Below are 26521 nucleotides of genomic sequence, written 5' to 3' on the forward strand. Positions count from 1 at the left end.
CACTGTCCCCCCCCCCATTTCATGAAGTTTTTCACGTGCATTCATGTGACCCCTAGACTGGATGGAAACTATATAATGGGACCAGGGACATAGAGCCAAAGGACTGCAACCCCAGTTGGTCCCCCAGAACCGCATGAACCCCCCAGCATGGTAGAGCCTGGAGGAGCTGCCAAAACAAGAAAGTCCCCCATCCCCCATCCAAATGCTTTGTCATTTGTTTAGGGGGGTACACCTGGCTGTGCTTAGGGAATACTGCTGGCTCTAGACTCAAGAATCATTATTGGCCGGCTCAGGGGATGATAGAGGGTGTTGGGATTGAACCCAGGTTGGCCATGTGCAAAGTAAGCGCCCTACCTGCAGGACTATCACTGGGCCCCACGAAATGTTTTATTCACTTCCACCCACACCGCCCAGATATAATGTTTAGGCTTTGTTTTTCCCTTTGCCCAGGAGGTCAAAAATAATTTTTAAAGTTTTGTATATGGGGCTTTAGGGCCATCTGCCACCCCTTCTCCCTCTGCTTTGGAGATACTGCAAAGTGCAGAGGGATTGTGCCGTGCCAGGCTCCGGATCAAGGTCCCGTACATGCCCGAGCAGATGGTGGGCCCCCGCGCCGGTGGATTAAAACTTCCAAGTGTCTCAGTTTTTGCCCCCATTAGCTCCGTGGTCATTCGTCCCTTCCTCAGCCAACCCTGCCCATGCCTACCCGCACATGAGTGCCGCTTGCACACTTGTAAACGGCAAGAAAGAAATGCCCCATCCAAAGCACCGGCTCCAGCAGAGGGTGGGTTGGAGATACAGCACGGGCTTCACTGGAATTGAGGCCCCCGGTTTGACCCCTGACCGGCTGCAGAAGGCTCGCGCCTACCCGCTTACAAAAGTGGGCCTTACTGCGCTGCTTCCCGCGCTTTCTGCGTAGTGCCCCGTGCACCGTTTCTAGCGCTCCTAGTGTAACTACTCGTGTCCTGCTTCCTGCGCTCCCAGCGTAACGCCGCGTGCCCAGCCCCCTACGCCTCCTGCGTAGCGCTTCGTGCCCAGCTCCTCGCGCCCAGCCTCGCTCCTCCGAGAGCCGAGCCCGCGTACAAACCCGGCTCGACAATCTGGGCACTAAACGGCCTCACCTCCTCCACCCGCTACCACGCGCCACCCATGTGCTCCTACAGGCGTTAGTTCCCCCATCAAGGGCCCAGCAGTTGTGCTGATGCAGGGGAGGGTGTTAGCGAGAAAACAGACGGGAGCTGAGGCTCCTGGGTGCGAGCAAGCGAGGCCGCCCAGATATGGCGCTGAGAAAATCCCTGGGTCGCCGCGCTCCGCGGGCGGGTCCTCGGCTCGCGTTTCCTCCAATCGGAGCCCCGGGCGGGCCACGCTTCCCTGTTTGGGGCGGGGCTTACTGGCTTCCCTGTACTTCTATTGGCCGAATGCGGAATCGCGACGTTCCGTGGCGGGCCGTTGCCCTAGCAACGCGCGGAGCACGGGGGCTAGGCCCCTTGTGACTGGCCTGCGGTCCAAGCTGGCTAGAGATGCTGCTGCGCCCTCCGGGATCCGGGACGAGTGAATCCTTCGAAGGCCAGTGAGCTCCTCGGCCCGGATCTATCCGCTGTTTCGGGTATGAGTGCCCGCCCCGTTGCACGCACGCAAACGTCCAGTCCACCCGTCTCACCTTGTACCTCACGCCGCCGGACTCCGGCGTCTGTCCCCGCAGCTTCCAAGAGCCAGATGACGACAGAAGAGCGCACCCACCTGGTGCACCTGCTCAAGCTGAGCATCAAGGTCCTCCTGCAGTCGGCGCTGAGCCTGGGTCGCAGCCTGGACGCGGAGCATGCGCCGTTGCAGCAGTTTTTCGTGGTCCTGGAGCATTGCCTCAAACACGGCCTCAAAGGTGAGTTGGGAGCCCGGGCCTGCCGCGAGGCCCCCGGCGCCGGGGACTAGTAATCAGAGCTGCAGTGTCCCAGCCGGGCAAGGGTGACACCGTCCCAGCTCCGCGCCGGCACCGCCTCGGTATGGCTGGGATCCTCCCGCCTTCCCCCTTTGCATTCACGGCTGCAGGGCAGTGACCTCAGAGCCACGGACCCGGCCAGCACCCTGTCAAAGTAACAGCAGCGTCACCTTTGCTCGGGGAGGTTTGGGAACCACATCTGGCTGGGACAAAATTCGCACCCGGGTGCAGCGCCCCCAGCCGTCAGTGAGCTCCTTTCTCCCCAACTGCACGCTCAGGCTGATCGTGATGGGGTGCACGGCGGGAGGTGGCCTCAGGGAATCAGCTCGGATCTGCCTTGCTAGGCAGGTGAGCTCCTACCCCGCTGAACTCGCTTTTCTGGCCCAAGAGCTATTTTATTTTATTTTATTTTATTTTGGGCTTGGTGGGGGGGGTCACGCCCGGCAATGCTCAAGGCTCACTCCTGGCGGTGCTCAGGTGACCCTATGGACTGCTGGCGATTGGGCCTAGGCTGGGCTCGCAGGGCAAACCCTCTGCCCGCTGTGCTGTTCTCTCCAGGCCCCCAAGGGCACTGTGCCAGTAACCACATCAAAAAAAAATTTTTTAAGGGCTTACAATAGGATAGCGGGTAGGGTGGTTTGCTTACACAGTCGACTCAGATTCAAGCTCCAGCATCTCATAGGGTTCCCTGAGCCCAGCCAGGAGTGATCCCTGAGCTCAGCCCTTGAATAAGCCCTGAGCACTGCAGAGGAATAAAACAGAATAAAACAATGGCTCTTTTTCCCTGCAGTTAAGAAGAGCTTCATTGGTCAAAACAAGTCCTTCTTTGGGCCTTTGGAGCTGGTGGAGAAGCTTTGCCCGGAAGCTGCAGACATAGCCACTAGCGTGAGGAATCTCCCAGAACTCAAGTGAGTGAGAACCGGGACTACGGTTTGATGGGGAGAGGGAGGATTGCTCAAAAATAGTGCTCAAGAGACCCCGAGGCTATTTCTCTGCCCTGTGTAGCCAATGGAACCTGGTACTGCAATGCTGGGGTTCAAGAAAACCACTCTAGTTTTGCCCTGCCAGATTGGGGACAAAGGGCAAAGGCAGAGGAGTGAACACAAAGCCAGTTTTGTAGGTCTCGGGACCCTCCATAGCTGCATTTGGGGGTTCAAGCTCGCGCCCCAGCCTCCCCTTAGTGGCTTGTTTCATTTTTTAATAATTAGGGGTTGAGGGGCTGAAGTGATAATACAGAGCGGAGGGTTCTTGCCTTGCATGTGGCTGACCCGGTTTGATCTCTGGCATCCCTTAGGGTTCCCTGAACCCACTAGGAGTGATACCTGAGTGCAGAGCCAGGAGTTGGCCCTGAGCTTTGCCAGGTATGCCAAATTCCCCCACCAAAAAAAAAAAAAAAAAACGCCGAGGGTTGGTTGGTTGTGTGGTTGGTTTTGTTTTTGTATATATAGTGTAAATGGATTCTGTTTTTATTTATTTTTTATATTTTCGGTATTGGGCTGGAGTGATAGCACAGCGGGTAGGGCATTTGCCTTGCACGCCACCGACACAGCCAACCTGAGTTTGATTCCTCTGCCCCTCTTGGGGAGCCCAGCAAGCTACCGAGAGTATCTAGCCCACATAGCAAAGCCTGGCAAGCTCCCCGTGACGTATTCGATATGCCAAACACAGTAACAACAAGTCTCACAATGTTACTGGGCCCGCTCGAGCAAATCGATAAACAATGGGACGACAGTGACAGAGACAGTGGTATTTTCGGTAATATGGTTGTAAGAATGATTTTTATTTTGTGGGATTGGGGTTAGAGCACAAGTGGCAGTGCTCAGGAGTCGCTCCTGATGGAACTCAGGGCATCAGATCAGGGTTGGGCACATCCAAGGCATTTCAACCCCGACAGTATCTCTCCAGCCCCATTCTTTTTCCACACCTATGTTTGAACAGTCTCCAGGGGCAGGTAGCAAGCGCCTTTCTCGGCCTACCTCCCCCCCTCCCACGTGCTCCTGGGCACTCTCCTAATACTGCTCCCGAGCACTCTCTTCATGGTGCTTCCTGGGGAGTCTCTCTCTTTTTTTTTTATTTCATTTTATTGAATCACCGTGAGATACAGTTACAAAGTAAGATTCAGCCAGACAATGATCGAACACCTGTCCTCCACCAGTGCACATTTTCTACCACCAGTGTCCCCAGTATCCCCCACCTCCATCCCAGTCCTCACCCTGCCTCTATGGCAGGCATTTTCCCCAATACTCTCTCTCTCTCTTTCTCTCTCTCTCTCTCTCTCTGCTTTTTGGACATTATGTTTTACCTGACTTTTCCCACCACCATTCAAGCCTACCTGCCAGGAGCAGATGCTAGATGATTTATTTTCTATTGCTCATTTTGAATATCATGAGAGTTTGTGCAGCTGCTAGAGTCTTACATTGTAAATGATTGGGTTCCAGAGATATTTCTGTAGGCCACTAATTCATTTGGGGATTCAGTGGGAGTCTCTGGAGCAGGGCTGTGGGTATGCTAAGCTGGCACCCAGCGGAAGCTTTGTGAGTGTGACAGTCAAGCCGTGGAGCGGGCAGGGAACCGGGAGGGACAGCCCAGTGCCTCTACCGCTATGCAGCCTGGAGATTTAATCCTGGAACCCACATACCTGGGCCTTGCTTGTGGAAGTTCTTGGTTGCTAGGATTCCATCTGGAGTAGGCTGGGAAACAGCACCTGCTCCATCTGGGGTGCCCCAGTGAAACTGGATCGGTGGGGCCTGCAGAGATCTTTGGTGCTGTGGTGCCGTCCGGGATTCACTGCCATGTCCTGGGGATTCTCTTAACAGTACCCTAAGCACTTTCCAACATGCCCCGAGTACTCCTGGCCACATTCTTCAGGTATTCTCCTGATAGTTCTCCCCAAGTGTGTTTTGACATTGCCTGCAAGTACTCCCAACAGTGCTTCTGAAGTGCTCTCCTAGTAGTGCACTTCGAGTACTTTCCATGCAATCCTGAGTTCCCTTCAGCAGTGCCCCTGAGTATTCTCCAGACAGTGCTTCCTGAATACTCTCCCTGCAGTGCTCCTGGAATGGTCCTTTGGCTGTGTTCCCAGAGAACTCTCCCATAAATGCAGGAGGAAGGTGCATTGGTACTCAGCTCCACTGCCCTTTTCAGTCTTGGCTGTGGGTGTCCCTCCCCGCCCTGACCAGTAGGCCTTGTTCCACCTCCAGGACGGGGCTGGGGCGGGGCCGAGCCTGGCTGTACCTGGCGCTCATGCAGAAGAAGCTGGCAGACTATCTACGCATACTGGTGGACCACCGACACCTGCTCAGGTGAGTGTGTGTGAGATCATGGGTGTGAGTGTGCGTGTTTGTGTATGAGAAAGTGAGTGTGAGGAGGAGTTGGTGTGAATGTGAGTCTGTGTGGATGGTTGTTTGTGTAAGTATATGATGAGTGTGTGTGTGAATGTGTGTCTGTGTGTATATGTGTTACTGAATGTGTGTGATTGGTGTGAAGTGTGCGTGTGCATGTGTGACTTTGAGTGTGTGTATGTATGTATGTAAGTGTGACTGTGACCGTGTGGTGTGTGAGCATGAATGTGACTGTATGGTGTGTAAGATTGTGTGTGTATGCATGACTGTATGTACCTGTGTGTGCATGTGTGGTGTGAGAGTGTGTGTGCATGTGTGACTTTTTGTCTGTGTACATATGTGACTATGTGTATCTGTGGGTGTGTCTGACTATCTTAGTGTTTGCGTGTGTGACCGTGTGGTGTGATTGTGTACATGTGTGACTTTGTGTGCCTGTAGTGTGTATGAGAGTGTGTGCATATGTGACTGTATGGGTGAGAACGTCTGTATGGTATGTATGTGTGTGTGCATGTATAACTGTGATTTGTGTGATGTGTGTATGCTTATATGACTATGACTGTGTGGTGTGTGTATGTATGACAGATGGTATGATTGTTTGCATGTTTGATGTGTGAGAATGTGTGCATGTGCAATTTTTTGGTGTCTGTGTGTGACTGTGTGTGCATGTTTGGCTGTGATGTATGTATGTGCATGTGTGACTCTGTATGGTATGTGTGTGTGTCTGTAGCTGCCCAAGCTCCTGAGTGCTCATGAACCACAGACAACTCCTCAGCTAATCAGATGTGTGTGTGTGTGTGTGTATGTGTGTGTGCATATGCATGCACTCTGAAGATCACCTTTCTAAGTGTACGTCAATAATTAAGCACCAGGGGCAAAGGGATCTGGCTCAGGGCTTGAGCACTTGCTGCCTTGCATGAGAAAGACCTAGAGTTTGAATCCTGACATTGCATGATCCCCCTAAACCGAAATGAATGAATTTGCATAAGAAATAGAATTGCCTTTTACACAATGGCCTGGCCCTGTGCCCTCTGCAGACTTTTCAAATCTGAGTTATTAATTAAGCCTGTCTTTCTAGGCCAAGCATAATCTGGAATATTCCAGCTACTCTGTACTTAGTGAATTATTATATCGAGTAATTTGGAAAAATTATTTTTCATTGTTTTTTGGTTTTGTTTTTATTTTTGGCTTTTTGGATCACACCAAAATACCCAGGGGTTACTCCTGGCTCTGCCCTGGAATTACTCCTGGTGTTGCTCGGGGAACCACATGGGATGCCGGAAATCGAATCCAGGTCAGCCATAAGCAAGGCAAATGCCCCACCCATTGTACTATTGCTCTAGCCTACTTTTCGTTTTGTTTGGGAGCCACACCTGGAGGTGCTCAGGAATCACTCCTGGTGGTGCCTGGGGGACCTGATGGAGTACTGGGGCTCAAACCCAGTCAGCCATGTGCAAAGCAAGTTCCTTCCCATCCGGACACTCTCCAAAGCTGTCTTTATTTTTAAAAAATATTTGGGCAACACCCGGCAGTGCTTGAGGGGGTGGCCACTTGAGGTGTGGAGGACAGAACTGTGCCCTACCCACTGTACTGTCTTTCCAAGATGCCTGCTAAAGCATCTTTTCATTTTTGAATTTTGTTTGGGGGCCACACCCAGCAGTGCTCAGGGCTTCCAGTTAGCTCTGCACTTAGGGATCCTTACTGGGGGGCTTGGAGGACCTCACAGGGTGCCAGGGATTAACCCGAGTCAGCCACATGTGAGGCAAGTGCTCTCCTCGATGGACTATCGCTCAGACCTTCCAAAGCGGGAGCAAGTCAATCATAACTAGGTTTCTGCAGACAGGGATGAGGGTGGGGAGTAGAGCGTGAGCCTCACATGTGTGAGGCCTGGGTAGAACCCCCAAAGTGATAGCCGAAGTTCCTCGTAGGGCCCGCTTGCGGGGGAGGGCACCCCCGGGTTTCCCCCTCCCCAGACGGATCCTTTCTTGCAGCGAGTTCTACGAGCCGCAGGCTCTGATGATGGAGGAAGAGGGAACTGTGATGGTCGGGCTGCTGGTGGGCCTCAACGTGCTGGACGCTAACCTCTGCTTGAAAGGGGAAGATCTGGATTCCCAGGTATGGCAGAGGGGCTTGGGGGTCTTAGCCTCTGGGAGCGCTGACGGCAGGACAGGGGAGTCCCTCAGGGCCTGTTGCACAAGATGACAGAGCCATGGGTGTGAAACAAAACCCCTTTTCCTTTCCAAAGTCCTCAAGGCCTTTGACCCATTCCTCCTCTGATGGGGAATGGTAGATTGTCCCACATAAGTTGGAGTGCAGGTGTGTACCCACTTCTCAGCCCTCCTAAAAGCCATGGCCCATGCCCTCCCTCTCTCTACTCCTTGCCTTCTTTCCTTGCCCTTCTCTCAAGCTCCCTCTGCCCCACTCACCCACCTCTTTGCTGGAGAATTTCCCCCTGGAAAGCCAGTCAGATCATCTGAACTGAGCTTGAACGAGAGCAAGGAGGGAGGGTCTAGTTCCCGCTTGACTCTGGAAACCCACACACAGACCCAGTGTGCTCGGGACTTACTCCTGCCTCTGCACTCCTGGCAGGGTCAGGGGGTCATTTGATGCCAGGGATTGAACTCAGGTTGTCTACATGCAAGGCAAGCACACACCCTGCTGTCCTATTACTCTGGTCCCAATTTTATCACTTCTTGCCCAAAACCTCTCCTGGCCCTAGTCAGTAATTTAGTGAAATCTAATCGGTGAATTTATGTTTTGTGTTTGCTTTTGAGCCACACCCAGCAGTACTCAGGGGTTACGCCTGCATCTGCAGGGATCCCTCCTGGTAGTGCTCAGGGACCCTGTGGGATGCTGGGAATCAAGGCCAAGCGGTGTACCGTCACTCTGGCCCCTCCACTCGGTGAAGTTCACTTCTGATTCCGCACATAAAACCAAGCACATTTCTTTGTTGTTGCTTTGTTGGCCACATTCAGCAGAACTCAGAGTTGACTCCTGGCTCGGTGCTCAGGGATCACTCCTGCCTTGGTGCTTGGGGATCACTCCTAGCAGTGTTCAGAGAACCCTCAACAGTCCAGGGATTGAACCCTGGACTCCTCCATGCAAAGCCATCGCTCCATCCTCGAGGGGCCCGCGGACCCAATCTCAGTTGTAGCCACTGGAGCTTGGGGAATAACCTGTCTCCAAGGCTGTCCGGGCTGTGCTATTGACAGTATCTCTTCTCTGCCTCCTGCTGTTTGGCCTAGAGGGAGTCGGACTGAATTGCCGGACTTGGTGCTGGGAGGAGAGAAAAAAGATGCTGGGGTGGGCACAGGGTCTTACGCATGCCCTAGGGAGCACTCTGCCCCTCACCCGTCTTTCCTCAAGGCTCCAGGCTCCGTCACTCACAGGTGCTGTTCACTCTCGTCCAGGTTGGAGTCATTGATTTCTCACTCTACCTGAAGGACCTCCAAGACCTGGAGTCTGGCAAAGAGTAAGTGCTGGTAGGGGGTGCCCCATGGCTGCATGACCTTCGGGCTCTGGGGGGTTGCTCTTGGGGGGCACGAGGGAATGCCGGCGATCGAACTCGGGGCCTCTGTGGTGGAGCAGCTCAGAAGGAATCGGTACATGGTGCTTCTGGTGAGAAAGCATCCTGTAGGCATGAATCTGGTCAGCTGCATGCAAGACGAGGTCTTACCCAGTGCACCATCACACTCACCCCTCATTTAAAGCCTTAGAACATTTCCGCTGGTTCCAGGGCTCAGTTCAAGCCCTCGTACACGCAGTGTGAGCTGCCTTCTGAGCCACACGCCCAGCTGGTTACAGATGCTGGGTGCAAATAGAGGTTTGCATGCTGGGGCAGCGCAGAGAGGGGTAGATACAGGAGGGAGGTGGGCTGAGAGAGCCAAATAGGGAGATGGCAGGTAGAGAGGAGGCAGAGGAGGTAGAAAAGGTGGGTAGGTAAGGGGATAGATGGGTAGGTTGGTAAGTAGACAGCCAAGTACAGCAAATGGATAGATGATGGATAGGTGAGGGATATGTGGGTGCCTATGAATGGGTGAGGGTTGGGCGTGGATGAATGAATGGTGGATGGTGAGTGGTGGGTGGGTGGGGAGGGTGGATGGATGAATGGGTGGGGGTGGATGGATAGATAGATGGGTAGGTGGGTGGTAGATGGATGCATGCATGGGTGGGAGGATGGGGAAGTGGGTGGATGGTTGATGGGTGGATGGGTGAATGGATGCATGGATGGTGGGTGGATGGGGGAGGTGAGTGGGTGGGTAGCTCAGTCCCACAGGCAGGCGGACAGATAGAAACGAAATATAAGGAAACAAGAGAACTTGGGGCTCCCCATGTCTCAGCATCCCCGACTTTCCTTGCACCCTGACAGCTGGCTTTCAGGCTCTGGGGCCCCTTTCCTGCACCAGCAGCCCCTGTTGGGGAATGACCAGACCTGTGTATTTCCTTCTCTCCTTCCCCAGTGCTACTTCAGGGCGGGTGACAGGGCTATCTTCTTTTTTGACTTGTACTGCATTGTTTTTACTGATAAATGCTCTTCTATTATTTGAACATTTGGATTATAAAACACATTGTGTGTTCCCATCTGTGATAAAAATTAGGATTATAGGGGCTGGAGAGATAGCACAGCAGGTAGGGCGTTTGCCTTGCACGCAGCCGACCCGGGTTCGATTCCCAGCATCCCATGTGGTCCCCTGAGCACCGCCAGGAGTAACTCCTGAGTGCAGAGCCAGGAGTAACCCCTGTGCATCGCCAGGTGTGACCCAAAAACAAACAAAAAAAAAATTTGGGTTACATATACATTTTTTGATTATTATAGATAATGCTGTTATGAACATTCACGTATGTACAGGTTTCAATTATTTTTTTATTTAAATGTTATTGTCCCCTTACATCTTATATAAACACTGTGGTTTGCAGAGTTCATGATGATTTGGTACAGACATTCAATATTCCAGCACCAGTCCTACCACCATTACACCTTCCCACCACCATTATTTCCAGTTTTCCCAACCACCCCTTAAGCCTGCCTACATAGCAGGCCCTCAGTAATTTATTTTATATTACTTGTTATAAATAATTTGCTAGAAAAATAATCAAAAATTGTTTGCTTAGAAGAAAACTAGTAAAAATAGAAGAAAGTTAGTGAAGATTGTTATATCTCGCCATGGAGCCATTTAGCCCATATAAAGAGATGACTAAGATGTTGTACAGGTTAAGCCCTCTGTATTTATATTTTGTGATCACGATTACATGCCCTCCAATCTGGTGTGCTACTCCTGGTTTATCAGTGTGTAGAGTTTGAGATGCTGTGCAGCCACAAATGAAGCCACACACTCCAGGAAACGCAAACGTTTTAACATTTGGAGTTAAATTTTTAACTGGGTGGCAGCTTTGGGTATGTGCATGACTGCCAGGGCTTCCAGAAGTACAGGGAGATGGGGGGAGGTAATCCCCAACTCCGAAAGTCTGGAGATTTTAGTCACAAAACCCGCACACCTGAGTTTTTCAGCAGATTAATTTCGGGGTGAGGCTCATCCAGCTGGGAGCATGGTAGTGATTGCGAGTGGGGAGTTTTTCAGCTGCTGGGGCTCTGTTTGGGAAGGTGAGGGACTCACCCGCTCCTTTCCGGGTTGCTCCAGGCAAGTTAGCCTTGCACTGTTCTGGAAAAATCTCTGCAACTTGTTGATCTCAGTCAAGATTTATTTATGAGTATGGCCAGTGGGTGAGCTTACTTGTTGCCAGAGGCAGTTCAGGGCTGTGACTCAAGACGTTTGGGGCTGGACCCAACAGTGCTCGGGGCTGATTCCTAGCTCCACGCTCAGGGATCACTCCCGCCTGGTTGGACTCAGAGGACATTCTGGGATGGAACCTAGGGTAGGCTGCGTGTGGGGCCAGCACCTTACCCTCCATCCCATCTCTCCAGCCCCATCTTGTGCTTTCCTTCCTAGGCAGGAGCGTATCACAGATGTCCTGGACCAGAAGAACTATGTGGAGGAGCTGAACCGACACTTGAGGTACGCCACTCCCCCCCCCCCCCCCCCCCCCCCGCTTCCCACCACTCCTTATGGTCATTGTCTGTCATAGGCACCTGGGGCTGCCGGGGGTTGTCTCTGCACTCTGGACTTTGCCCAGGTCCCTTCTGTACACTCTGCCAACCTGTCTGGGTGGGCTCAGGGCTGGGGACCTGCTGTGGCACTGTTCCCACCACAAACTCTGTGGACTGAGGGGCTCCCTGAGCAGTGCCCGAGAGCCAGGCAGGCAGGGACGGAGCTCGGGGCCTCTCCTGAGGTACCTCTGTGGCCTCGTGTCATGGCGAGGTGGAGGATGGAGGAGATTCCCCTTGTTCCCTGGAGCACTTAGCTTTGGAGGCACCTACCTGGCACTGCTCAAGGGGTTACTCAGAACTAATGCTGCGGGACTCGAACCCAGGACTCGAACTCCATTTCAACCCTTGGAGGCTTGCACTGGACCGGAATGTCACTTCATTTGCTTTTGTTTATTTGGGGGCCACACCTGGCAGTGTTCAGGACTCCTGGCTCCATGCTTAGGGGTCACTCGTGGCTGGGCTTTGGGGTCACCATAGGGTGGCCATGTGCAAGGCAAGTGCCTTTCCCAGTGTGTCCCCCAGTGTGCCGTCTCTCCGGCCCTGTTATATTTGGAGGGATTTGGCGGTGTTCTGGGGTGCTTCTGGTACAGTGCTCTGGAGTCACACACATGGCTCTTGGGGTTATTGTGCGGGCTCCTGGAGTCAAGCTCTGGCCAGAAGCCACTCTCGCTGCCTCCAGCCTAGTCCTGGGCCCTAGAAGGTGAACTGAGTCTTTAAAGTGGCGCCAAGCGTTAAGTGGCGCCAAGCGGAGAGCGACTCGGTGGGGAGGTCCTTGCCTTGCACATGGCAGATCAGGTTTGACCCCTGCATAGCCGGGCCTGGGCTCCATCCAGTTCCCGTCATTCCCTCCCTCCTGCTCCTGGTCACTTCCTTTGTCCTCTGGCTGTTCTAAGTTTCTAAACTCCCACACCCACCTCCATCCCTTACCTCCTCCGTATCTGCAAGGTCATTCTCTGCCTTTTTTCCTGTGGGGGAGGGGAGGTGTGCCATGATTCAGGGCCCTCGTGCCTGCAGGGGAAGCTAGGGCTGCCATGTGCAGAACACGGGCTGACCCCTCTCAATTGGCCTCCAGCTGCTGACCTCACAGCTGCTCCCTCTTGCCACATCAGGGCTCACAAACTCGCCTCTTCCGTCCTTCTCTCACCAGCTGTACCGTGGGTGATCTCCAGAGCAAGATCGACGGCCTGGAGAAGACAAACTCAAAGCTCCAAGAGGAGGTGGATGGCTTTCTAGAATGTTCTAGAATGTTCTAGAAATGTGTGTCGCTTGAAGGGCTCATTCCCACCCCCACCACCCTCCCCAACAGTCAGGGCTTAGATAACTAGGACGTAAACCTCTGTGTACACACACACAGAGGCCTCGCCCCTCCCTCCATTCTGCTACACACCCAGAATCTCTTGCTCTTCCCTCCACTTCCTTTCTCTTCCCTGTCACCTACTCAGGCTTTCCTGCTGCTCCCCAGTCCCATGTTGGAGCTTCATTTGCTCATGTCGATCCCCCCACCAGGGATACCCCCTCTCTCCCACACGCCCCCACTTCTGCTGCCCACCCCCAAGCCCTCCAGCCTGGTTCTTCTCTGCTTTTCTCACTAGGAAGAGAGGCTGAAGGACAGGACACAGGAGGGCGGAGGACGAAGGCTTGGCTGCCCCGCGGGCACTTCTGGTGCATGGTGCCCCCAGTAGGAGGACGGGGTTCAGCCAAGCACAACCTTGCTGAGGTCACAGGTAGTGGTCAGTCCCCTGGCTGCTCATGCTTTCCCCTCCCCCATCCAGGGGCAGGCCTTCCCTGACCCCTCCTACCACAGAGCAGGGTCAGCCCAGAGCCTAAAAGGAAGGTTCTAGAATGGGGGGAGGGCGAACCCCAGAGCAAGCCTGGCCCTGAAGATTCCAGACAGCCTCGGGGGATGGTGAGAAGTACTGGGACATCACTTAGGCTCCGCAGTGCTGGGGGGTATCCCTGTGAGCCCCCCTTCTCATCTCCAGTTCCGGTTGTGAAAAGCTGAGAGGAGACTCAGACCCTCGAGCTCTCTTGCTCCTCACCCCCGGAGGTGGGGAGTAGGGGACCCTAGGACTGACCTCAAAAGACTGGAGCTGCGGGGACTAGTGCCGCAGGCAGCCCAGGTTATGTTCCCACCCACCCCTCCCCAGATGGCTTAGACAGATGCAAAACAGGAGAAAAATGTGTCTGCATGAGCCCTTAGAGGAGACGGAAACACCAAGGCCCCAACAATAGCACAGCAGAGATGGCACTTGCCTTGCACGTGGCAGACCCAGGTTCGGTCCCCGGCATCCCATAGATCCCTGAGTGCAGAGCCAGGAGTAAACCTTGAGCATTGCCAGCTGTGGCCCCCAAACAAAACAGAGAGATGCTCATGTTACTTAGCCAGGGCTGGACAGTGAGCCCTGAACGGCTGAGTTCTGGCTTTGCGCAGAAAGGGTCTGGGGGGGTCCATTTCTCAGGATTTTGTGCCACCATCCCCCAACACCTCCAGGGCGACTCTGGCATAGAGTGGCGGCAATTCCCAGAGCACTGCCAGGGGTGACCCCAGAAACCAGAAAAGTAAAATTAGTTGAGGGGGTTGGAGAGATAGGACAGCGGGTAAGGTGCTTGCCTTGCATGCATCCGACCCTGGTTTGATCCCCAGAACCACATAGGGTCACCTGAGCCCCAGAGTGAGCCCTGAGCACAGAGCCAGGAATAGGCGCTGGATATGACCCCCCACACAAAACCAGAATCAAATAGAGAAGGGAGAGATGGTATAAAGGGGAGGGGAAGACACTTTCCTGGCCCCTGTGGCACATCCCAATTTGATTCTTGGCACCTGGTACAGCTTCCCAGGAACTGTCAGTTGTGGCTCCCACCAAAGCCCAAAATACCCAGAGCAAAGAAATGGCTTCAGCAAGAGCTGCTGTTGGTTTTTGAGCTGGTAGATGCTCAGGATCCCCCAGACAGGTGCCATGTTCTAGGGAATCTTCGTGACACTTTGAAACCCAACGTGGGCTCTGGGAGAGAGACTTTGGGTTTTACATTGTGGTGCTGGGACTGAATCCCCCATTTGTAGGCCAAGTAAAGATGCACACCTGCCCCTTTTCCCTTTCAAAATCAAGGAAGTGGGCTGAAGCCATAATACAGGAGGTAGGGTGCTTGCCTTGTGTGCAACCAGCCCAGGTTTGATCCCCAGAACCCCATATGGTTCCCCAAGCCTCAAACCTGCCAAGAATGATCCCTGAGTGCAGAGTTAGAAGTCATGCCTGAACACCACCAGGTGTGTTCCCCCCCCAAAAAAAAAAATATCAAGGAAGGTGCTAGAAGGTTCTAGAAGATGCTAGAGCATGAGCTTCCCTCAGGAGGCCAGGCTCAGAGTCCTCAGCGGCTTGAGGTTCGCCTAGGGTTTTTCCCTGATGCTTTGCATAAAGCCTGGACACTGGTTATTTGGGGGTTTGGGAGAGTTGATCCTGAGGGGTGTGGAGAGACGTTGAGTTGAAGCCCCCACTTGGGAATGACGCTAAGCGTACAGCCAAGTAACAAAACCAAATCTTTGCTCGCTCTCCTCCTCCTCCGTCCTTATCCTCTCTTCTCTGCAGGCTGTGTTCGGGAGTGGGGGTCTGTCCAGCCTCTCTGAATCCCTCCCCCAAGAAAGGTCCTGCTTCTCATGCATTTCCAACCGTGCTCATTCAGGAAGAGGGACAGTTTCTGGGAGTACAGCCTTCCTGGGTTTGGTGGAGAATCTGCCTCCCCATCTCCCCAAAAGTCTGTCCTCTCTCAAGAGGTCAAAGTGACCTTTTGCTTATTGGGCAGAAAATGGAATCAGTGAGGAACCAGTCAGAAAATGGGGAGTGTACAGGAAGCAGCCCCTCCCAGCCTGTGCCAGCTCACTCCTGGCTTCGGTCATTTTTATATCCGTACGTAATCATAGTCCCCATTTTTCTTAAGCGTTTGCAGGGGCCAGAAGGCAGTACAGTGAGTAGGACACTTGCCTTGGGAGCGGCTGACTCAGGTTCAATCCCTAGCACCCCAGAAAGGTCTAAACCAGCACCCAGAGTCACCCCTAAGTGCAGAGCTAGGAGTCAGCCCTGAGTGCATCCAGGTTTAGCTCCCAAATGAAACCAAACCGAAGCACAAAGGCTTCTGTTCTGGGAAGCGTGGGCTTGGCACACTGGGGGCCGAGTTAGATCCCTGGCACTGCCCGGGATCTCCTGAGCACAGAGCTAGGAGCGGTACCCAGTTCTAAAGATGGAACATTCATACAGGAGGTATAGAAGGGCCCCGGCAGTCACGGGGGAAATGGTTTCTGTGCCATGGGCCGTTCGGGCCCAGCCCCACGACTGGTTTCCAGGAGCCGCACGGGGCAGTCAGTCTGGGAGGCCAGGGGTGAGGCCCGGCTTGTTGCAGGGGTCAAGGGGGCGTGAGCTGACCCATCAGGGGAGGAGGAGGGGGCGGAACATGCAGTAGCACTAAGGGCGACCCCTGTGTCCCTCCCTCAGCTCTCTGCTGCCACCGACCGGATCTGTTCGCTCCAGGAGGAACAGCGGCATTTAAGGGAACAGAATGAACTGATTCGGGAACGCAGCGAGAAGAGTGTGGAGGTGAGGAAGTGTCCCTGCCCCTCGGACCCTGCACTGCACACGGCCCACACACATGCACATGCCCCATCTACATACCATACCACAGACATGCCACACATGCAAGACACGCCACACACATGCCACACACCCCCAACTAGACATGCCACACATGTAGATGCTCCAACTAGACATGCCACACACGCATGCACATGCACAGATGCCACAGACACAGCATACACAGATACGTGCCACACAGGTACATGCCACACACACTTAGATGCTCCACAAATGCCTGTGTTCCACACACATAAACACCTCACACACATACGTGCCCCAACTAGACAAACCACAAAGGTATACGCCCCACACACATACAGGCCACATCTCCACCTAGACTTGCTGCACGTACGACACACAGACACACCACACACACACAAAGCATACAGACTATCCCCCACATACACCTACACATACCACACATGCCATATATACACCACACATATATACCACATATGCATACAACACACATGTATGTACCTCCCGCCACACACACCACACAGTGACATATACCACACTTACACCTACATCTGTACACACATAATACAATTTGCCACATGCACCAAAATACATACCACACAAACACCACACATACATGCACTGCATATAACATGCCACACATACATGGTATACAGACACCACACATGGGGCTGGAGTGATAGCACAGCAGGTAGGACGTTTGCCTTGCACACGGCCGACCCGGGTTCAATGCCCAGCATCCCATGTGGTCCCCCGGGCACCGCCAAGGTAATTCCTGAGTGCAGAGCCAGGAATCCCTGAGCATCACTGGGTGTGACCCAAAAAGCGCAAAAAAAAAAACCTAAAACCAAAAACAGACACCACACAGATATGGACATATATACCACATACCACACATATGCCCACAACACACATGCCACATACTACACATGTGTACACATAATGCCTAAACTATAATACCCATTAAAACACACACTTATACACCACAGTATACACCCCACACGTATCAGACACACGGAGCACACATCATATACATGCATGCTCATACACACATATCACACACATCCACAATATACACTGCACCTGTACATACAATATATCCCATATACACACTGAAAGACCCTGTGCACACACATACCACACAGACACACCCCAAATATACAGTATACTCCTCACAGACACATGGGGCTGAGTACTAAGAGGGAACTTCAGGGCTTGAGTGATAGCTTAGCAGGGAGGGCACTTACCTTGCACATGACTGACCCAGGATTTATCCCCAGCATCCCAGGAGTAATTCTAAGTCCAGAGCCAAGAGTAACCCCTGAGCACCACCAGGTGTAACCCCAAACAACAGACAAACCAAGAAAGGTGAACCTGGGCTTCCAACATGCTTTGGCACATGCCTTGCCATTTGGATTCTTAGTTTCTGCGGGCTGTTCTGGCTCTGTGTGCAGGGGACAAGAGCACTGGGCCCTGGACACAAGTTCTTTTATGCCCCTGAGTCTTCTTTAAAAAAAAAAACAACTGGGTGGGGAAGGGGAAAAAAAAAAATCTTGGGTTAAGCCCAGGGACACAGATTGGTGGTAGAGTACTCACAGGGCAAAGGTAAATAAGATGCACTCTTCTTGGAAAAAGTTAGAATATATTTCGGGGAGCTCAGGAGCTGACTCAGTGACTTATTAAGCTCAGCACGTTGGAATCCGGTGCTTCCACTTGCTGAGTGCTCCTGACATCCCTGCTGGGGTTGGGGTGGGGGGGGGTCCTGGTCAGATCCCAAAGAGCCAGAGGCAGAGCCCTGGAGGGAAGAAACTTGCCTTGCCTGGGGCTGTGGGAGCCCTGAGCCCAGGTCAAGTTCCTGCTACCACACACCATCTCCTGAGCATCACCAAGGGTGAACCCAAAATCCAAGGCCAGGATTTCCCATCTGGTCACTATGAGGAGGTGCCCTGGGCACAGAGCCAGAGAATCCCAATCAGCACCGGGGCACTGCTGAGCACAGACCCAGGACTGGCCCTTCTGAGCACCAGAGCAGAGTTCTGATGACATTCAGGAATGCCCAGAACATGGCTGGCTGTGGCCCAGGAAAAGACAAAGGGCCTGGAAGACAGCCTTGTGCCACGGGAAGCCCTGGGGACATGTGTCTCACCTGTGCCAAGGCCTGCTGGGGCAGGGTGCCCCGAGAGGATAAGGCAGGCAACAAACCTCGGCCTTCTTGTGCGCCTCAGGTCACAAAGCAGGACACGAAAGTGGAGCTGGACACATACAGGCAGACCCGCCAAGGGCTAGACGAAATGTACAGTGATGTGTGGAAGCAACTGGAAGAGGAGAAGAAAGTCCGCAGGGTGAGCTGGGGGAGAGCTGGGTGTCTGCAGGAGGAACCGGGAGGGGCTGCCGGAGACCAGGGCACCAGGGAAGGCACTGGCTGGCACTGCCCACTCGGGTTACATCCTGGCACCGTCTAGGGTCCCCCACCAGGAGTGATCCTGAGGCCCACGCCAGGAGTCAGCCCTGACCACCGCTGCATGTGGACTAGTCTCCCAAATCACAGGGGTGTCAGGGTGATGGGACAGCAAGTGGTGCTGTGTCAACCTGGGTTCCAGTACCCGACACCCCTATAATTCCCTGAGCCCGCTACGAGTGATCCCTGAGTACAGAGCCAGGAGTAAGTAAGCCCCGAGTACTGCTGGGGGTCACCCAAAAGCCAAAAAAGAAAAGAATGTCACAAAGGCAGGATTCGGAAAGATGGCACAGGCACTCAGGCCCTTGCCTTTCACATGGCCCACCTGGATCTCAGGTCAGGTACCGGAAACCCCCACCCCCACCCCAGCAGTGTCTCCTTGCTCATCTGCTCCCTAGGAACTGGAGAAAGAGCTGGAATTGCAGATCGGGATGAAGACAGAAATGGAGATTGCCATGAAGCTGCTGGAGAAGGACACACATGAGAAGCAGGACACGCTGGTGGCCTTGCGCCAGCAGCTGGAAGACGTCAAGGCCATAAACTTACAGATGTTCCACAGAGTGCAGGTAGGTGTGGCGGGGGCTGGCAGGGGGGTCGTGGGTGTGGGTTTGTGTTCTTGGGTGTGACTTTGTGTCTAGCAGAGTAGGTATTGACTTGGGGTTGGCAGAGGTGGGTGGGCATAGGACAGAAGTTTGAGGGTTGGTAGGCGTGGTTTTGATGCTGGTCAGTGGGAGTGGTTTGGGGCTGGGAGAAGTCAGTGGTCCAAAAGGAAAAGGGAAGAGAGCAAGAAGGAAAGTGCCCCCCATAGAAGGAGGCTAGGGCTGGGGGCGTGGGATGCTGGGGGATGGTCGTAGGGAAACAGGGGCCATTGGTGGTGGGAAATGTACACTGGTGGAGGGATGGGTGCTGGATCATTGTCTGACTGAAACCCAATTATGAACAGCTTTGTGATGGTCTATCTCATGGATAGTCAATTTATTTTTTTTCAATTTAAAAATAAGAGTGATAGGGGCTGGAGGATAGCAGGGAGGGCATTTGCCTTGCATGTGGCCGACCCAGGTTCGATTCCCAGCATCCCATATGGTCCCCTCAGCACCACCAGGAGTAATTCCTGAGTGCATGAGCCAGGAGTAACCCCTGTGCAATGCCAGGTGTGACCCAAAAAGCAAAAAAAAAAAAAATTAAAAATAAGTAATGTGGAGTTCATGCCCAATTCAATCAGCTTAATCAATAGCTGAATAAAGAGCCGTACTCATACATTTTTTTTAAAAAGTGGGTGGGCATTACAGGGGAGTCTTATGTGTTTGGGGGCGGGGCTTGTTTGGTGGGCGGGGCTTGGGGCTGGCAGCAGTGGGTGGATGTGGCCCGGGGCGCCCCCCTCGTTCCTACTTGCATAGTAGTGGAGGAAGCTGGGGGAGGTGGGTCCCCTGGTTCGGTCCCTGGCACACCTTTCTACTGGTGTTTTAATGTCCCAGCAGTCCTGGAACAAGGGGCCAGGGCTGGAGGGCAGTACCCAGGCTTGATCCCCAGCAACTAGTTGTATTGCCTGAGCTGGGCTCCTGTTCCATGCTCAGGAATCACTCCTAGCGGGTTTGGGAGAACTCTGAGGTTCTAGGGATCAAACACGGTGGGTGCGATGCAAGGTCACTGCCCTTCTCTTACATTCTTTTGTGGGGACCTCTCCCCTCGGTGCTAAGAGGGGCTCAGGAGGTGCCGGGGATCAGACCCAGCCCCTTAGGCACACTGGGTGTGTGTAAAATGTGTTGTACTCTTCATCCTGCTCCCTGGGTCTCTGCCTGGGATCCAGCCCAGTCTGGGGCGGGGTTTGGACGAGCTCCCTGCCTCCCCCCTTAGCAGTGGGCTGGACTCGTGGCTGCAGCCATGGTGCCTGACGTAGCTCCTTAATAGATCTGACTCTGGAGCCCCCTTTCAAAACTAGCCACTGAGGACGGGGTCGTCCAGCGGGGATAGCGCCAGCCTGGCATGTGGCCAACACAGGGTCAATCCCCACCACCTGATCAGGTCTTCCAAGTATCCCCAGGAGTGAACCCCCAAGCCCAGAGCCAAGAAAGCTCCTTCTGCACCACCAGGTGTGGCCCCAAAAGACAAAAAGAAGGGTCGGGGGCTGGAGTGATGTGATGGTACAGCGGGAAGGGCATTTGCCTTGCACATGGCTGAACCCGATTTGATCCCCAGTACCTCATACGGTTCCCCAAGCTCCACCAGGAGTGATGCTTGATTGCAAAGCCAGGAGTAAGTCCTGAGTACCCCCTCATATAAAGCCCCAGAAAGAAGTGGGAACCTGATATCCCAAGTGAAATTTGAGCCTTTACAGCCCCGTGGACCTTTGCGCTTCGAAAGCAGGAGCTTGAGGCATAAGGAAAAAACTGAAGCACTGAAAGGCAGTGGGATGGCTGTAAGCTGATCAGGCCTATTCCACACCCCTTCAGCAGCCTTATTTAGTGACTGGACAGACTCGCCCGCTGTGGCACCCCAGACAGCTGCTTCCGGGTGCAGTTCCCATTCGCCCTATCTTTGCAGACTGCGGAGAACAGCCTGCAGCAAAAGAATGAAGCCATCAAGGCTCTGGAAGACAAAACCAGTCAGGTTGTGTCCAGCATGAAGCAGATGGAAGAAAGGTAATCTCTTCGCTTGCCCCCTTCCCATACCCTTTCTGGACTGTGGGGGCTTTGTCAGGCTTTCTCAAAAGGACAGACAGGTGCTACAGAGATGCGACAGTGGCACAGGTGCTTGCTTTGCATGCCACTGACATAGGCTCAATACCTAGCACCACCTAGGGTCCCCCGAGCCTCACTAAGAGTGATCCCTGAGCACGGAGCCAGGAGTAACCCTGAGCACCACTGGTGTGGCTCCAAACAACCCCCTCAAAAATAAATAAAGGGAGAGGGCTGGAGCAATAGCACAGCAGGTAAGGGCCTTTGCCTTGCATGCGGCCAACCCGGGTTCAAATCCCAGCAAAGCCAGGAGTAACCCCTGAGCATCGCCAGGTGTGACCCAAAAAGCAAAAAATAAGGAAGGAAGAAAAACCAACAAGTTATGTGAAATGAACAGGAGCAAATTCAGCCAGCTGATGAGCAGGCCTGGTATGCAGGGGCGGTACAAAGCGGGGGCTGGCATCACTGGACCTTGGAATCCTGAACATCGAACTAGCCAGGCCTGTCTCCCCAGCACGTCCAACTGTGGCCCCCAAACCAAACTAAAACTATATGCTGTAGAGTCACATGAAAGCTCTTTATTTGAGGGGGTGGGAGAAGAGAAGGCGTTGGGTCACGCCCTGGGGTGTTACCTTCTCTGCTCAGGAGTGACCTCTGGTGGCTCTGGGAGTCCTACATGGTGCTGGGGGTCAGTGGAAGCAAGGTCCTTGCACCCCTGCCTTCTCTTTGACCTCTGAGGGCAGAGTATTCACGTGGAAAGAGCCCTTCTGGAACCTTCTCCATAGCCTGATTGAGAGCACCCGCCTTGTGTCCCCAGGTTGCAGCTGGCCGAGCAAGCTCGTAGGGGTGCAGAGGACCGGAGTCAGCGGCTGCAGCAGGAGCTGGGCAGCCGGAGAGGGGCACTGGAGCGGCAGCTGGCCCAGCTGCAGGAGCAGTGGTAGGAAAAGGACACCCCCTGTTCCCATGCATCTCCAACACTAGCCCAAGCGTTCTAGAACCTTCCTTCTCCTTTTAACGGCTACCCGCCTGCCCATGTGTTTCTCTCGTGAGTTCCCCACTGCGGGTGGTCCCCAGGGCGTTGGGGAGGGTAGGGGAGGTCTTTTTTTTGTGATGCCCCCCACACCCCACTGCCGGTGTGAAGACCCCTGCTGAGCTGTTGCATCGGCTGCGCACACAGCTCCAGCCTGGAGACGGAGCTGAAGGCGGAGAAGGAGCAGAGACAAGGGCTCCAGCGCGAGCTGCAGCACCAACGGGAGGGGGCCGTGCGGCTGCAGGCGGAGCTGCAAGAGCTGCAGGCACTGAGGAAGGTGCGGAGACGGGGCCCCACCGCTCAGAACCAGCCCAGTCACATGCACACACACACACACGCACACGCACACGCACGCCAGCACCCACTACTGCCCTGCTCAGACACACACTCACACACATACACACGCACACACATACACACCAGCACCCAGCTTGCACACACACACACACACACACACACGCCAGCACCCAGCACAACCCTACTCAAGACACACACACGCACGCTCGCACCAGCACCCAGCACTGCCCTGCTCAGACACACACACACACTCACACACACATGCCAGCACCCAGCACAGCCCTGCACAGACACACACATACACTCTCACACACACCAGCACCCAGCACAGCCCCGCTCAGACGCACAAACCCGCACCCAGCACAGCCCACTCAGACATACATATACATGCACCCAATACAACCCTACTCAGACATGCACATGTACCCAACACAATCTTGCTCAGACACACACACACATACACATGCACCCAGCACAGCACCCAATACAACCCTATTCAGACATACACGTATACCCAACATAGTCTTGCTCAGATACACACACACACACACATATATGCATCCAGTATGGGACTGCTCAGACACACAGACCCGCACCCTGCAGTCTCGCTCAGACTCACACACACACACACAATCACATCATATACCCCCATAGCCCCCCAAACACCCCACATAACACCTCCACACCTCATACACAAATCAAATACACCCGTACCCCATACATAAAACATACACAGAACTCCCCAGACCTCTTCAGACACCCCACCTCACAGCCACCACAGATATGCACCCTACACATATCACATCAGATGCCCAAACAACACATGTGCAGCTCTCACCAGATACCCCAGACAGAGGTGCCCATGTGAGGGTGCCCCGCTCACTCTCTGCCCAGTCCTGTCACCTCTGCGAAGGCACACGGTGGCGGACCAAGGAGGGCATTGTCTGCCAAATTCTGCCCCAGGAACCAGGAGAGGACAGCATCGACCCCTCCGGGGGAGCCCAAGAAGGCACTTGGCGCCATGCATGCAGCCCCCACCTCACTCTCCCAGGAGTCACCCTCTCTTCCTCACACCCCAAACTGCCCTGGGCTTTAGGAAACACCTGCCTGCCACTGTGATGGCTGGCGAGGCCTGGGAAAAACAAAAGGTGGGACGCAGCTAAGGCTACAGTGAGACCCCACGGAAGGCATTTGCCTTCCATACGACCAAACCCAGCTCAATCCCTGGCACTGCATAGAGCTAGAAGTGATCTCTGAGCAGAGCCAGAAGTCAGCCCTGAGCACAGAGCCAAGAATCAATGCTTCCACAGAGCCAGGAGCCCTGCCCAGTGCCCCCAAAAGTGCTTCCGTGCTGAGTCCAGCTTTGCTTGGGGATTTCAGGAGATGCAGGAGCTCCAGGACGAGAAGGAGAAGCTGCAGAAGGTCTGCGGGGAGCAGGAACAAGCCCTCCAGGAAATGGGCCTGCACCTCAGCCAGTAAGACACTACAACCGCCTGCACCTCCCAGGGCGCCAGCCTGAGTCTGCACACGCTGACCCTGGCCAGCCGAGTTAGCATCAACCCCATCTGTATTTGAAGGGCAGCACGGGGCCAGACCATCTGCAGGACTGATTATGGTGGAGAGTTGAGGGCAATTCCCGCAGTGCTGGGGACTCCCCTACCTGCAAAGCTCATAGGCCCGCTCCCCAGCCCCCAGCCCTACATCTTGGACACCCCAGAGGGGACAGGCCTCAGGCAGGGAGGACAGACCTAGGTTCCTCCCAGCACTGCATGGTCCCTGAGCATCATTTGGTCTCTCCAACCACCCCAGTCTCCGCCCCCCCCCCAGTTCCTGCTTCAAAAGCACTTACATTAGAACCACACACAGGGGGTGGGGTTCCTCTTAGCCATGCCACTGGGACTCCCAGGGTATGTCAGGGTGCTGAGACTAAACTCAGGGTTTTGCTCCTGGGGGCATGGGGGATTGCTTCCATACTCCTCCTTCTGTCCTTGGCTGCTCCGCAGCCTCCCTTTAGCAGCTGCTGGCAGCAGTTGGGGGCTTTTTCCAGCCCCTACTCGCCCCCACTTCTGCTTAAAAAAGTGAAATGTGTGTTTGTCAGGTCGAAGCTGAAAATGGAAGACATCAAAGAGGTGAACAAGGCACTGAAGGTATTGAGGGAGAGCACGTGGGGGTCCCACTTACTCTGCGAGACCAGAGTGGAGTAGGGGTTGGAGGGAAGAGGGAGAAACTGGGGGCTGCATAATTTCCCATGGGATACCAGCTGGAAGATGGCCAGGAATGAATGGGCTTGTCAGGAGGGGATTCAATGTTTCTTCACTTTCATGGCAAATTTAGACCAGCACCCCTATGCATAGTAAGTGCTCAATAAATATTAGCCATGCTCCCTAAGGTTAGGTGAGGAGTGGAACAATCCCGTTGCCAAGGAAAATGAGAGACCTTTTGTGGATATGGGGGTTCCAGGGCCCTGGGCATTGTCCAGAACCAGAGTCTTGGCGCCTGCCTCCCCAAAACCCTCACTGTCCATGCCCCCATCTAACTCCTCTGATCAGGCAAAGCCCACCCTGTTACTGGGACACCTGGGTCCCTTGAGCCTATGGCTTGACTGTTTCATGCGTGCCTTCCCCTGTGCCATCCACCCTGCACCTGTCAGCTTTCCCACTTTCCCGTCAAAAAAAAAAAAAAATTAAATCTAGGGCGTTTGCTTTGCCTGCAGCTGACCCTGGTTTGATCTCTAGCATCCCAGAGACCCTATGAGTACCACCAGGAGTGATCCCTAAGCACTGCTGGATGTGCCCCCCCCCCCAAAAAAAGGAGGGAGAATCTGGGGCACCAGGACAGACCTACAGTCCTATGAAAGCCTCCCTCTCCCATCGCTCTTCTGCCTCCTACCCCAAGTGCTAGTGACAAGCAGGTACCTTTTAAGAGACACACCCCCTCATCAGCCAAAAGCACCCTGAGAAAAGGGCTTCTCTTGAGTGGTCTAGGGGAGGGCAAAGGGAGTGGGGGGAGGAAGGATGAAGGGAGGCCAGTCCCCTGATGCCACATCCAGTGGTGGTAATGCCCTGCCCCCACCCCTCCAGGGCCATGCCTGGCTGAAAGATGACGAAGCCACCCACTGCAAACAATGTGATAAGGAGTTCTCCATCTCCCGGAGGAAGGTAGGGGGTGGGAGGTCCTGGTTGGGGGAATGGTGGGGGAGCCACCCTTTGTTGTTGGCGGCTATCCGGGAGCAAGGCCTCCCAGTTGGGCCTGAGCCCACACTTGACACTGCTGTCCCTTCCCCTAGCACCACTGTCGCAACTGCGGCCACATCTTCTGCAACGCCTGCTCCAGCAACGAGCTGGCCCTGCCGTCCTACCCCAAGCCTGTGCGCGTGTGCGACAGCTGCCATACGCTGCTGCTGCAGGGCTGCTCGTCCACTGGTTCCTAGGGCCCGTCCACTCTGGGAGTGGAGGGAGGCCACAGGGCTACCGCTGCCAAGTCCCCAGCCAAACACTGGCCTCTTTTGTAGCTGTGCTCCTGCCACATCCCAGGGATTCCACCCACCCCTTCCTCTGGCCTCTCCCCAGTATGCCCCCCCTTCCTTGAACTGCAATAAATCTATTTTTCACTCAGGAGCTTATAGCAGGTTAATTGAGTTAATGTGAAGATCTGAGGTTACAACTTGAGGATCCCAGAACCGTATCTTATGCTACAGTCTGATAACCTCCCCAACACTTTGCATGCCCACTGCATACCTGCAGTGGTCACCACCCATACAGGACATGCACCTCCCCTTCTCCACCGCTAGCTAGAACTCTGCTTTGAAAAGCACCTTTCCAGCCTTGCTCCCGATGTAAGGGGCCAAACACAAACACCCACCACTCTCCCAGGTACTCAAACACTGTTGGTTCAATTCAACACCATACCTGGCAGTGCTCAAGGCAATGGGATGCCTATGGGCTTGTATTCATGTCTCACCCATGCAATTCCTGAGTAGTCTGATCTAGGAAGCCTTCTGGGTGCTTTGCAACCAGGACTAGTGGGGTACTGAGTGAGCTGCAAACAGCTTGTGCCCAGAGTCAATGGAACCAGTTCACT

General features: G+C 54.1%; 2 protein-coding genes across 2 annotated transcripts in view; both read left to right on the plus strand.

Moving 5' to 3' along the window:
* The window catches only part of CANX (calnexin), a 136723-nt gene that overhangs the window by 50162 nt on the left and 60040 nt on the right, over window positions 1-26521 (plus strand). The window lies entirely within an intron of this gene.
* Window positions 1300-25997, plus strand: RUFY1 (RUN and FYVE domain containing 1). Its single transcript, XM_056115675.1, has 17 exons — window positions 1300-1879; window positions 2727-2844; window positions 5137-5238; window positions 7266-7389; window positions 8685-8746; window positions 11223-11288; window positions 12528-12597; window positions 15865-15966; window positions 18207-18323; window positions 18838-19005; window positions 20981-21078; window positions 21932-22051; window positions 22292-22421; window positions 23822-23916; window positions 24540-24588; window positions 25522-25599; window positions 25728-25997. Exons 1-17 carry the CDS (start codon window positions 1609-1611, stop codon window positions 25869-25871), a joined length of 1914 nt encoding a protein of 637 aa, XP_055971650.1. The 5' UTR covers window positions 1300-1608; the 3' UTR covers window positions 25872-25997.

This window comes from Sorex fumeus, unplaced genomic scaffold, assembly GCF_029834395.1.
Source record: "Sorex fumeus unplaced genomic scaffold, SorFum_2.1 ptg000029l, whole genome shotgun sequence".
Lineage (NCBI taxonomy): Eukaryota > Metazoa > Chordata > Mammalia > Eulipotyphla > Soricidae > Sorex > Sorex fumeus.